The sequence below is a fragment of the Nymphaea colorata genome, chromosome 13 (genome assembly GCF_008831285.2).
Source record: "Nymphaea colorata isolate Beijing-Zhang1983 chromosome 13, ASM883128v2, whole genome shotgun sequence".
NCBI lineage: Eukaryota > Viridiplantae > Streptophyta > Magnoliopsida > Nymphaeales > Nymphaeaceae > Nymphaea > Nymphaea colorata.
In genome coordinates this window covers 5745578-5757491 of record NC_045150.1, presented here as the reverse complement: position 1 = coordinate 5757491, position 11914 = coordinate 5745578, and the positions used below count along the sequence as shown (strand labels likewise).

The window sequence follows — 11914 nt, the reverse complement described above, 5'->3', positions numbered from 1 at the left end:
GGATGTAGAGTGAGATTTTTGGAAACAAATTGATTCACGATCAAGTTTTTTAAAAAGCCGAGTGTAGTAGAAGAGACCATCGAGTTAAGCAGGAGGAAAAAAAGCAAGGAGAAAAATTATCAAATGAATATGCAGCAGTGAATTTGAGGTTCACAAAAACATAGGTACTGCAATATGAACCATGCGCGTCTCTCTCTCTCGCTCGCTTTTGAACGATACTATAAATTATTACTGCCGTCTGTTGTGGAACTCAATTTGTTCTCTGTGATGAGATTGGAAGGATGTATATATTGTCAATTACATACTGATTGAATAGCAGTGCGGAACAGCTTCTTAATAGGCTGAGTTCAAGTTTGAGTTTTATGTAATAGAACAATAAGAGAATAAGAAAGAAACAGAATATGAAAGGGTCATATCAGATAAAGGGGCAAATTGGCGTAATAAAGAATGTTAATTCAACGCCAAGAAAACTGAATATTTTGTAACACAACGCATTTGATGCAGAATCAGCCACAATATGAATGTTTCTAGTAAAGGAAAACGGGTACATTGTCAAAGCAATCATCGGATTTTGGATCAGATTGAATCCCTAAAAGGGAAAAAAGAACCCATAAACTGATGTGAGAACCAAGAAATCTCATAATCTGATGTCAGAAAATAGAAGATGATGTTGGTTCAAAGTCGAGGCAGGAACTGAACGTACGGCTTGTTCTAATATAAATTGTTCAAGAAGAGGTTGGAAACAGATACATGGAAAAGGGCGAGAGAGGTTTATAATTGAAGGAACAAATCTTTTAGATTTACATACCTTTTGAAAGAAATCTACAAACTGGCTTTGATACTAAGTAAGATTTTCAATATCGGATTTTGTCATCTTGAAGATCCCACCGCAGTTTTTGCTCCACAGGAAATAGAAAGAAGGGAGAAATGAGTGCACAAAGGGGGACGGCAGCAGCTGCCATTCTCAGCCCCAATTTTCATAAGACAAACCATTTCATGGAGTGGTGCCAACAACAAAATCACTACATTATCTGGACAAACTCTTATAAATATCCAAAATATGCCCTATCATACAAGTAATTCTGTTCTCTTCCAGAAAGAAATAGGACATACTAAAATAATAAAACGAGAGACCAAAAAAACATTTTTCTTTAGTCATTTTTTAACATCAAAATCCAAGTACATTCTGTACGCATCCCTGTCAGCAGAATAATAACTTTCAACTATGCTATCAACTTGAAACCCTAGCTTCTGGTAGAGGCACAACGCTGGTCTCCTCAAGGGATCCACATGGAGGCATATTCGTTGAATTCTTCTTGATCTACATTTTTCAATAGCAGCTTTAAGTAGTGCTTCCCCATAACCTTTCCTTCTATAATTCTCTCTTACTGTGTAGAACACAAACAATATTAGTTGATGACTGCACACGTATCCAGAAGGATTACAAAAACACAACCTATGAATACTATTAAGAGCAAGAAGCAGTCTTTCTGAAACTACTAAGAGAAACTTCATCTCTGACACATAATAATACAAAGGAGCCTAAACACTTTAACTCTTATCCCAAGAAATTCCAAGCCAATCGAAACTGACCGATTCATAGCACAGAACAAGTGAAAAATGTCTGTCCCATCACTCGTTCATTGCTTCCCTCTAGGTTTTACATCCCAAACCAGTGTGATCAGAGATTCAGAAACAGGAAAAATGCAAGCAGAAGATTTGATGAAATGATGACAGGTCAGAATTATTATTCCAGTTGTGGAGTGTTTGCGTTCATTCTACAGCCGCGGCAAAACAAGTCTAACAGCCAAAAGATTTATGCTGATTTGGCAAAAGGTCTTAATTACCAAAAGATCAGCTGAAATGAGTGCTGCAATTAACATATCTGCGCCAGTGCACCTAGAGGCTAACTGCTAAGCATACATTTCTTGTCTTATCACACCTTCATTTAGGATAATATTCCATCTTCTATTTTGACTACTCAAAACCACGAGGAAACATCTTTTATAGCGTCAGCAAAATTTTGAATATTAAATGCATCATAATCCTTCTGCAAAGATAATTCATGGTCATTCATAGTTTTTGCCATATCAACTCTTGGCTCCATGCATAAATCAGGAACTCAGGCTTTCTTATATAATCATGCCAAGCCATCCAAATCAATGACAGACAGAACAGGTCAACTGTTCTCCCGTTCAAAGATCAGGTCTTCGTCCAGAGATATCTTGCCTAAACTTGTGCACTCCGATCATCAAAATGGAAATTAGGGAACAGCTTCGAGGTTCTAGAAAGATTCTGCTAAGGTTTCTCAGAGTTTGCCACAAGGAAATAGAGAAGATTATCTGGTCATCTTTACAAAGTAGCATAGAAGAGTCCTACCAATAGAGTGAACTTCATTAGTTATGGCTAGTGGTCTACAAAAGATATTTGTTTTCACTATTTATACAAAGGGAATTGGCACTCAACTGATTCAAGATAGCATTTTTTGATCATAAGAACAAAATGACCATTACTCTAAAAAGGTGAGTGTGAGGGTAGTAGACGTCTATGCTATTTGTATACCACTATAGTAGAACACAAAGCAAATTCACACATTCTAAGTTGGTCTGTACAAAATTGCTGTTTTCATATTCACCAATTTCTTTAAAATGAAAAGAGGACCATCTTTGTGTCTTTTTTTACCATCAATTCTCCACCATCACTAACACAGCCTCTCGCCACCACATGCAAATCTATCGTGCTCAAACCAGTCGAATGATTTCAGTAAGAAAAAAGAAAAAACTGCCGAATGGGATTTCAATGTTAGAAAAAAAAAAAGATCAGAGAAATCATCCTCTTCAGCATATCCTTTCTTCTTATGTTTTGATACATAACAGAGATATAAAAATGACAAGGGCATCGAGACCAACACACCAAATTGGAACTATAAAGCAAAAAATGAAAAGGGGATCGCCGAGGCAAGAACACAGTCGAAGGTTAACTGTTTGCTAAATACTAGAAATGGAAAGGCGTATGATGATATGAAAGATGATGGAATGAGAAGGAACCACCTGCAAGTTTCGTGACGGAGGCATACAAGGAAGACGGGAAGAAGTACATGACGTAACCCACGACTTGTTCCTTGGGCTTCCCCTCGTCCAAGAGGACACAGTAGAGCAGACCACCATTCTTCTTCCCCAGCTCTTGGTAGAAGGAAGATGAGAGGGACTCGTGCTTGGGAAATAGCCTCCTCTCCAACTTTACTATCTCCTCCACGACCGGGGAATCAGTGGTTCCCCTAGGCAACTCCCTAATAAGTGCGCGGTTCTCCTCCATAGTGGCCGAAGGCGGTGGCGGTACGCCCCAACTTAGCGTCCTTCGTAGACGGGGGTGCCCATGGATGAATTGAGACAGTCCTGAGATTGGCCGATCGAAACCAAGGAAACCACTTCCGACCTCTCCAGCCCCTGAGCTATTCGTGCTCCATATAATGACTACTTTTCATAAACATTAGTTAGGCTGCCCGGCCTCCCCATGCGGCGAGCTGTCAAGGAAAAAATTGGAAAAATTCTTTTGTATCGCTCGTGTTTATTTTTTAACAAAATTGCGTGCCATTGATGACGGAAGTACTTCTTAAGGTTTTTCAAGTGGACAAGAGATACTTGACAAGAGATTCTTACAGATGGCCTGAAAGTTCTCCATTTCCGTTTCTTGAGGCTTTGAGCTGGGATCAATGATGTTAATGGTGCACCCGGTACTACATTGTACCACCATAAGATGCAAAAACATGACACTTACGAGAATAGAATTAGACTAGAGATCTACGTCTTACAAACTTATAGCCCACTAACTATGCTAGCCCCTTGAGGAGTGCCTTTTTAATATCGTTATAACTTGAGTTACAAACCCTTAAATGCCCAACTTACCTCTCTTCCTAACTTAAATGATGTAATGTGGATGGTGGGGAAGTGACTCGAGTAGACAATAGCTGTGACGGATAGCAACTTCAATGAACAAAGAAAATCCTGCATTTCAAAGCTAGAATCATGGCATTCACGACGGACTAATAATTTTTCATTAGGAGGTTGGACTATAGTTTTAAAATTTTGCCAATATCAATTTTCAAAGTTTTTATATAGGTTAAATAAACATTTTTAAAGTTATAATTGAGTGGGGAGCGGGGGTGGTGTACATCAGGTACCTGGATGCACAACCACAAGTCAAGCGGAGGCCGACAATTGTATGCCCAAAAGATTGCATGACAATTGTATACCTGAAATGGTGGCTAATAAAGCAAAGAAGGGATAGAGCCATTTAAAGTAGGTTGCAGTGTTCTTTTTGTTCATCCTTGAAGATTTTGCATTGAATTATGGGGATTGCCATCTTTCTAGGTTCGAATTTCCCATCAGTGCTTATTCAATACCCTTTCGAGGCATCGATGCTGGATGGTGGACCTTCGTTTCTTGTAAAACCAGGGAAAGAGAGAGAGAGGGAGAGATGTTATGTGAATGGGTCGGTTGGAAATGACATCCGAAAATCAGATGAGAAAGAGAAAGGTGCACATCTCAGAGAGAGCATTAGTTTTGAAAACCTCTCCGAAAACCTCTCCGATGTCTCTATCTGTTTCGGTAAGAAAGGGTGGTGATTTGTAAGTAGACCAATCTGTTATAGGTTAAACATGAGTGCCCATCTGTAATTTTTTTCTAAAAGTTTTGAAAAAACTAATAAAACATGAGTGCCCATCAGATGAGAAAGATATTTCGCCCAAGTGAATGAATCCATCTAGCAATAACTCGGATTCAGTTGGATACCGAATCCAGACAGTATCCGTTGACCTATTGGATGGGAGATGCACCTTCATCGAATCAACCCAAAGAGGCAGACAGACCCCAAAATACAACCCCCACGCGGAGGCATTTGATCCATACAAATGGCAAAGGCTGGCAGGCCAAGGGACGCTTCTGAAAAGCAGAACAAGTGCGCCGTGCGCGACTCCATTACTCAGAAGTTGGGTGATGATTCCTCGCACTGGACAGTCCAGACTCTTTCCTTTTGGGTTGGCTTCGACATTTCTGAGTTCTACTATTTCTACTGCCGAAATGGCACAGGGTAGGAAAAACAAAAAATCACATTCTTGTAGCCTTGGAGTTTCATTTGTCTGTTCACTTGTCGGAAAAAACCAATGTTTTCCTGCTTCTTACTGTGATGGATCCTTTTGGGGAGGTCAATTTTAGGCGCGGATGCTAAAGTTAGCGATCCTGGAGGAGGAAGCGAGAGCGAAAGCAAAGTTCCTAGTGATGCTACGAAGGAAAGGCTGTCGGATTCTATACTCCCCCACATCCTGAATCTGTAAGTCTTCCTCAGAGTGACAGTTCCTCGCAGTTTTCAGTTGATTCGGGTTCAGTTTTGGAAGTTCGTATCAGTTAATTCCTTTTGTACCTTTCCTTGCTGAAGTTGTAAACTCGTCTAGGCTGTGTTAGTGGGAGCTTAATTTTTAGTTTGTGGAGTGGCTAGCCAGAGAATTGTGTAGAGATAACGAGCTATGAATTGATGTTACTCTGCCCTTGAATTTCTAAATTTTAGCCTCTTAAGCAGACAGCTAATTATAATGAAAAAATTTTGGCTGCTGCATGTGGTTTCTCCTGTTGCATTATCGAAATTATCTGTAACCTGTGGCTATTGTACTGTTATATGTTCGCTTGTGCAAATGGTGTTCACAGAAACTTCCATTTGCAGTTTTTCCGAATTCATTCCCCTGGTTCCTGATAATTTAGAAAAAGTAATTGTGTCCTAATTAGAAATACTGGTGCTCCAAGACTATCTGAAAAAAATGTGTTCTCTTGTCACTCTGTAGAGAATTTATTTGGGTCTAACGAGCTTAGTAATTTTACCCCCCACAGTATTCATGGAGGTATAATGCTTTAATGAAATTTCAGCCATAATTCTAACCAATCAAACTATTTCATGTTTGTAATCCATCAAAGTGCTCTAAGCAGTGGCCTGTGGTCTGGTTCCTCTGCTGTTCCTTTTAGTTGTCCATGTCTGGCTTTTTGTGAATGTTTATTGTACCCAAACCTGTTGAATTTCGCAGGTCTGATATTGTTAAGAGCTAATTCAGCTTATAACTTAGCCATTTACCAAGAGAAGAGGCGAAAATTCCACACACGTTTGTGTCTTATAGAATTGGTCTAGCTCCTGATGAAACCTGGTAATGTTGGCCATTCCTCCTGCTTTCCATGAACAAAGTCCAGTTCACTGTTCATAGGTGTTGAAGCAAGTCTATGTTGACCTTTTTAATTTCCTATAGGCTTCACCTCAAACTGGTAACGGTTGGAATGTATTAGCTACCAATGTATAATAGCCTGCTCTGTGCTAAGCAAAAGATGCTTTGGAGTTTCTTATTTACCTAGGTAAAACTAAATTACCCTACATAAAACTAAGATTAGCTAAAGTAAAAGGTAAAAAGTTAAATATCTAAATTAGCTACATTGCGACCCAAGGAGGCGGTGTCATTATCGAGTGAGGCAATTGGAAAACATCCCCCATTAATGGGCCCACTTGCTTACCTAATTTTAGCACCATTTACTAATTAATCCTACTGCAATTTACTTGTAGTTTCTGTGGTTAATACTCTTAAATGCATGTTCAATTGCATGGATGCCCACTTGCTTACCTAATTTTAGCACCATTTACTAATTAATCCTACTGCAATTTACTTGTAGTTTCTGTGGTTAATACTCTTAAATGCATGTTCAATTGCATGGATGCTATCTCTCTTTGCTTTGAAGGATTGATGAATTTTTAATTTTATATTGGTGCATATTGAAGTTTTGTTGATAATGATTTGTACTGCTTTAGTATACTCTACAGTCTAGAAGTGATTGGATGATCAATAAATGGCACAACCATGTTTGTGGAACTCCACATTCTTGTTTCTAGTTTCTCTTCTTTTCTTATTATACCTCTTTATGACCAAGTTTAACCTGGGTCTTACGATCAGGTATGCGTCGTCTGCTACAGCTCATGATTTTGAAATTTATGCTCAACATGCAACCTTTGAGGACCCACTTATGTGTGCTCATGGGTAATTTACGTTTTACATATTACTCTCCAATCCTTTTTCTTCTGTTGCAAGTTTTCTTGGCTGAATCATTCATTCATATTATTTTTTGTGTGTGACTGTTATTAACAGTGTCAGGCAAATCAAATCAGCCTTTTATTCGCTTCCAAAGGTTTGCTGCCTCTGCTGCCTGCCTCTCCGTCTTAATTTCATTTTTTTCTTTTCCAGTTTTGCAGGATAAAATAATTGTGGGTTATAGATATTTAATAGACCTCTTGCTTGAGTTTGGATCAATGTAACAGATATTGTTCTTAGGTTTACATTGGTGAATTTTTTCTTTTAGAGGGTAATTTTTTTGGCAAAGTTGTTTCCTGGGAAAAATTCAAAGATTCAAAAATTAAAAAGTTAACTAAAAACAATAGAAAAATTATGAAAATTATAAATTTTCTACTAATTTTCTTACAAAAACATTGATAAAGTTTCTAAGTTTTCAAGGCACTAAAGAAATGAGAAAAATGGAAATCAAAGGTTTGAAACATATATTACTTGTCCAAATAATATTGCAGGAAATTGGCCCTGATGATATTATCAAAATGTTGCCACATTTTAGCTTTTTCCTCACTGTTTTGCCAGTAATATGCAATTTTTTAACACGGTATCTGTTATAAGGGTTTGGATAAATATGAGAAGCCTTGTTAAGCATGACAGTTGCAAAACAGATAAAGAAACAAACTGTTTTTGTCTAATGAATAGAAATGAACTCGGATTGTTTGCAGATGAAAATTAAATTTGTTTCTGTTGAATTGATCCTTTTGGTTGGTTAAATGATTTGACATAATCCATTCTTGAGGGCTTCAGTTTCATTTCAAAATACTTGGATTTGCGTGAAATTCATTTAGATGCTACAGTTCATTTTCTTTAGATTTCTTACCTAATGATGGAATCATGTATTCTAATAAGTGGAACTCCTATATAGGCCACGAAAATGCATGAAAATGGGTTGTTTTTCCTTTTTTGTTTTTTATGAGTGCAATGATATGTTGAACATCACAGAGATCGGAATTGAATTGACGTTTTCAAGATCACACATGTGAGAAATGAAAATCTGGAATCACTTCTGACCTAAAAGTTCATTTGTCATGGTTTGTCAATTATACAAAACAAAAAGTATTTTCACAAAGGAATTGTGCTCAAGAAAACATTGTTACCAGTGAGAAGAATAACTTAAATAAGGAAAATAGCCAAAAAATCTAAGCATCCCCAATGTGAAGAACTATTATCGAATTTTAAATGAATAAAGATCCTGATTACCCTGAAACTTGTTTTTTACTGACAATTTACCAGTCAATAAACTAGATGCTTGCTTGAGAACTGATAATCATAATCAAGACTGGTATTGGAATAGTTCTTATAGACATACGAGATACCACAGGCAACGGTTGACCTTGGACAACTGATGCTGGTATCAAGGTTTCTTTTCTAGAAAACCTCATGTATGAAATTATTTATGTCAAACCTATACATGAAATTATTGGTGTAACACCAGTAGCAAAGTAATGAACATATATGTTTGTGTTTGTGCGAACAGCAGTTCTGCATGTTTTGCAGGTTATTTGTTGCTTCTAATTCTTACATTGTTCTGTTCCCTCTAACGGTGCACTCATGCCTTTGTCCAAGTTGTACAGACATGGGAATAAGTCCTATTTCTTCTTCTGCATAAATTTCCCAATTCCACTTATGGAACAGATTGCTTCTGTTTCTGCTTTTTCTGATGAAAGTGGAAGCATCACAGCATCACATTCCTTCTGTCATATGCTTATGCTAGAAGTGCTAGTGAAATTGAAAATGAAACAGGTTGTACTCTGTAAACTGCAGCCTGTGAACCATCTAGGAATATCAGGTTGGCAGATCTGACAAAAATGTAATTGGGGAGAACAATTATACTTCATGGCTACTTGCTCCAGTGAGTTTTCATGCATCCACACGGACACCATGATGCAAAATTTTTAAGAAAAATTGCATAGTAGCATGCTCTTTTCTTGCAACTGGATATAGGGTGAGTTCTTGAGAGAGATCTTCCTGCTTGAAAATTTCTTTCAAAGTTCATCGACATAGAGGGCTAAGCACTGGGCCAGGCCAAGCCGGCCCCTTGCCTGGACCCTAAAGGCCTGGCAAGCTGTGATGGGGCTTGAACAAGCCCGCCCCCTACTTGGTGATAGATGGATCGGGCTAGAACGGAGATGGCACACGGACCAAACACTTTGCCTATATCCGTCCTCTCCAATTTCAATGGATTGGTCAAATCCAATCCATTTACTCAGATGCTTGGATGACAAAATCTAAATATTTTAAGGTTTTCTTTTTCTGTTTATTTTTTCATTTATGCTTATTAAACGAATTTTTTTTGTTATTCTCTAATAAAAACTTGTCATAGAAACTATTGGGTAAGAATTTAAACTAAGCTCATGAAATTATGAGCTCGTACTTTAGTAATTCAAGATAATATTAAAAAAGTTGAAACTAACTCTTCTCTTTTTCAAATTCAACGAAAATCACTTCAACTCTTTTTTTAACTGTTCTTATGAAAAATGTTACTTTTGTTTCAAATTTTATAATAGTATAAAATTGTTTTTTGTAGCAACAAAGTAAGCCCAACCCTGTTTCACTGGCCACACACACACACACGCACAGAACGAGAGAGAGAGAGAGAGAGAGAGAGAGAGAGAGAGAGAGAGAGAGAGAGAGAGAGAGAGGCTCTTTTTTTGTACTGGGTCAAGAGTTGGTACTCAAGCCCTCTGTTTTCGCCGCTGGGAAAGGGGTCTGCGAGTCCTCTGTTTTCTCTTACAAAAAAGGAGGTTCAAAACCTGTTTCCATTTGAACCCAAAGCAACCCAGCAATAGAGACTAGGGAGAGATGGAGGCCTTTATTTATGTTACCAAAGAGGAGACCCAAGTTGAGGAGTGAGAAGAGTGCCCTAAACCTTGCGCACGTGCACACACACACACACACACACACACACACACACACACACACACACACACACATATATATATATATATACTTGAAATATGCATTTATAAAAAAAGTTGTATATAACAAAACTTTGTATACTTGAACTAACTAATTTTCTTGAACCTTTCTTTTATTTTTTATCTGAATTTTTTGTGCCAAACTGTCTACTATATATCTGATGTATATTTTCTCATATGTGGTTTCAATAAGTAAACTGAGAGGTTCCTTGCTTCCTGCAGGTATTTAGTGAATCTAAGATTTCCGAGTACAGCATACAGGAAAGTTCAACATCACCTGGGAATGGAGAGGTTAGTGTGAGGGTAGCAGACGTCTACCTTGATCTCTAATCTTATAGATGATCCTTTGACCTTTGATATTCTTAATAACCACATTCATTTTTCATCTCAGATACTTATCGACAATAAGCAGCACTACAAGTTTCTAGGAATGCATAAGGACATTGATTCTCTTATCAAGTTGCAAATTGATAATGGGAAGGTCATCCGTCATGAGGACTGGTAGATTCTCATAAATTTATGATATTATATATGATATTTCTAGAAATTTTAGATGTTTTTCATTTCCATCTCTAAGGTTTTTAAACGTACTTCAATGGCAAACCGCTCTCAAGTGCTAGTTTTTGTGTTAAGGTGGGACAAGAAACCATTGCTGAACAGAGAAACAGCTACATTCCCGTTGGCTGGATGGGTTGTTGAAAAAGTTCGTCGTGGATCGATGCTTGTGACTCATGCCATGATGGGTTTTGGAAAAGACCCTAATCCATGATTTTCAACTCAGAAAGAAGCGATAATTTTCCTTCAATAATTTTGTTAAATGATATCTGTACATATGGGGGCGTATTTGTGAAGTAAGATCATCTGTGAACCATATTTCTCCGCTATATATATAGTTTGATTTAGAATTTCTGCCTTTCTTCTTGGTGTCCAGACTGTTGTGGTTGCACTAAAGATATGAAACATAATCCATGGAGTAAAATTTATCAAATATTTATAGATCATTAAAGTTTAACATTTTTGCGTAACCAAAGGGAGTAAAGATTTAAGAAAAAAAAAAAGGTTAAAACTGAACAAAGACTACTATTGCATGACACCTTGTCGTTCTACATAAGCTAATTTGGTTGCAGATGCATTGAGCAGAAAAATTTTGGTATTACTCTAACACAGAGATGGTGGGAAGGGTGCAATACCCGTGTCAACATGCCGGCACACTGACATGGGTACGGGGGCATGGCTGGATTCGAAGGTTTTGGTTTTCGCAGGTTTTTAATGGAATTTTTCTGGTTGTTTGTGGAATATTTTTGCATATCTTTTGTGGAACTTTTGGAACCTTGCATATTTTTTTGTGATATTTTTCATTTTGCTTATGGAAATTTACATGTTTTCTATAGAATTTTGCTCATATATATGCATATATGTACATACCATGTCCACTAATTTTTAAAATTGCGGTGTCTACCAGTATTCCATATATCTGTACCTAGACCAGTATCTGTGTGAGTACTTACGGATTACATATATCTGGAAATAGGTAGAGCTAAACTAGCAAAACACATTGAGTAGGAAGACCTCATCTGCTTACGAATTAAGTTGTAAGTACAAAATTCTAAATAGATTGTTTTCTTATTTTAAGATATAGATTTAACACACCGCCAATTTACAACCTAATGGAACTATGGATACTTCTTGGCTCAATATGCATAATCCCACTATAAAAAGATGTCTGATCAATGAGGAGTATCCAAAGTGAACAGAAAGGCCACTGCAGTAACCACTTGATTTGCTAATCAAAGTTTCTAAAGTCACATTTTAACAGCCAATAAAAGTATTTGAGATCAATTTAGAA

At 37.4% G+C, this 11914-nt stretch overlaps 2 protein-coding genes across 2 annotated transcripts; one reads left to right on the top strand and one right to left on the bottom strand.

Moving 5' to 3' along the window:
- Positions 1-1002: 1002 nt before the first annotated feature.
- On the bottom strand, positions 1003-3509 carry LOC116266630 (uncharacterized). The gene is made up of 2 exons (XM_031647929.2): positions 3051-3509; positions 1003-1388 (listed from the first exon to the last, which is right to left on the bottom strand). Exons 1-2 carry the CDS (start codon positions 3313-3315, stop codon positions 1156-1158), a joined length of 498 nt encoding a protein of 165 aa, XP_031503789.1. The 5' UTR covers positions 3316-3509; the 3' UTR covers positions 1003-1155.
- Positions 3510-4728: 1219 nt separating this feature from the next.
- LOC116267328 (uncharacterized) lies at positions 4729-10977 on the top strand. Its single transcript, XM_031649011.2, has 7 exons — positions 4729-5088; positions 5214-5328; positions 6980-7063; positions 7172-7211; positions 10291-10359; positions 10460-10569; positions 10702-10977. Exons 1-7 carry the CDS (start codon positions 4752-4754, stop codon positions 10835-10837), a joined length of 891 nt encoding a protein of 296 aa, XP_031504871.1. The 5' UTR covers positions 4729-4751; the 3' UTR covers positions 10838-10977.
- Positions 10978-11914: the final 937 nt, after the last annotated feature.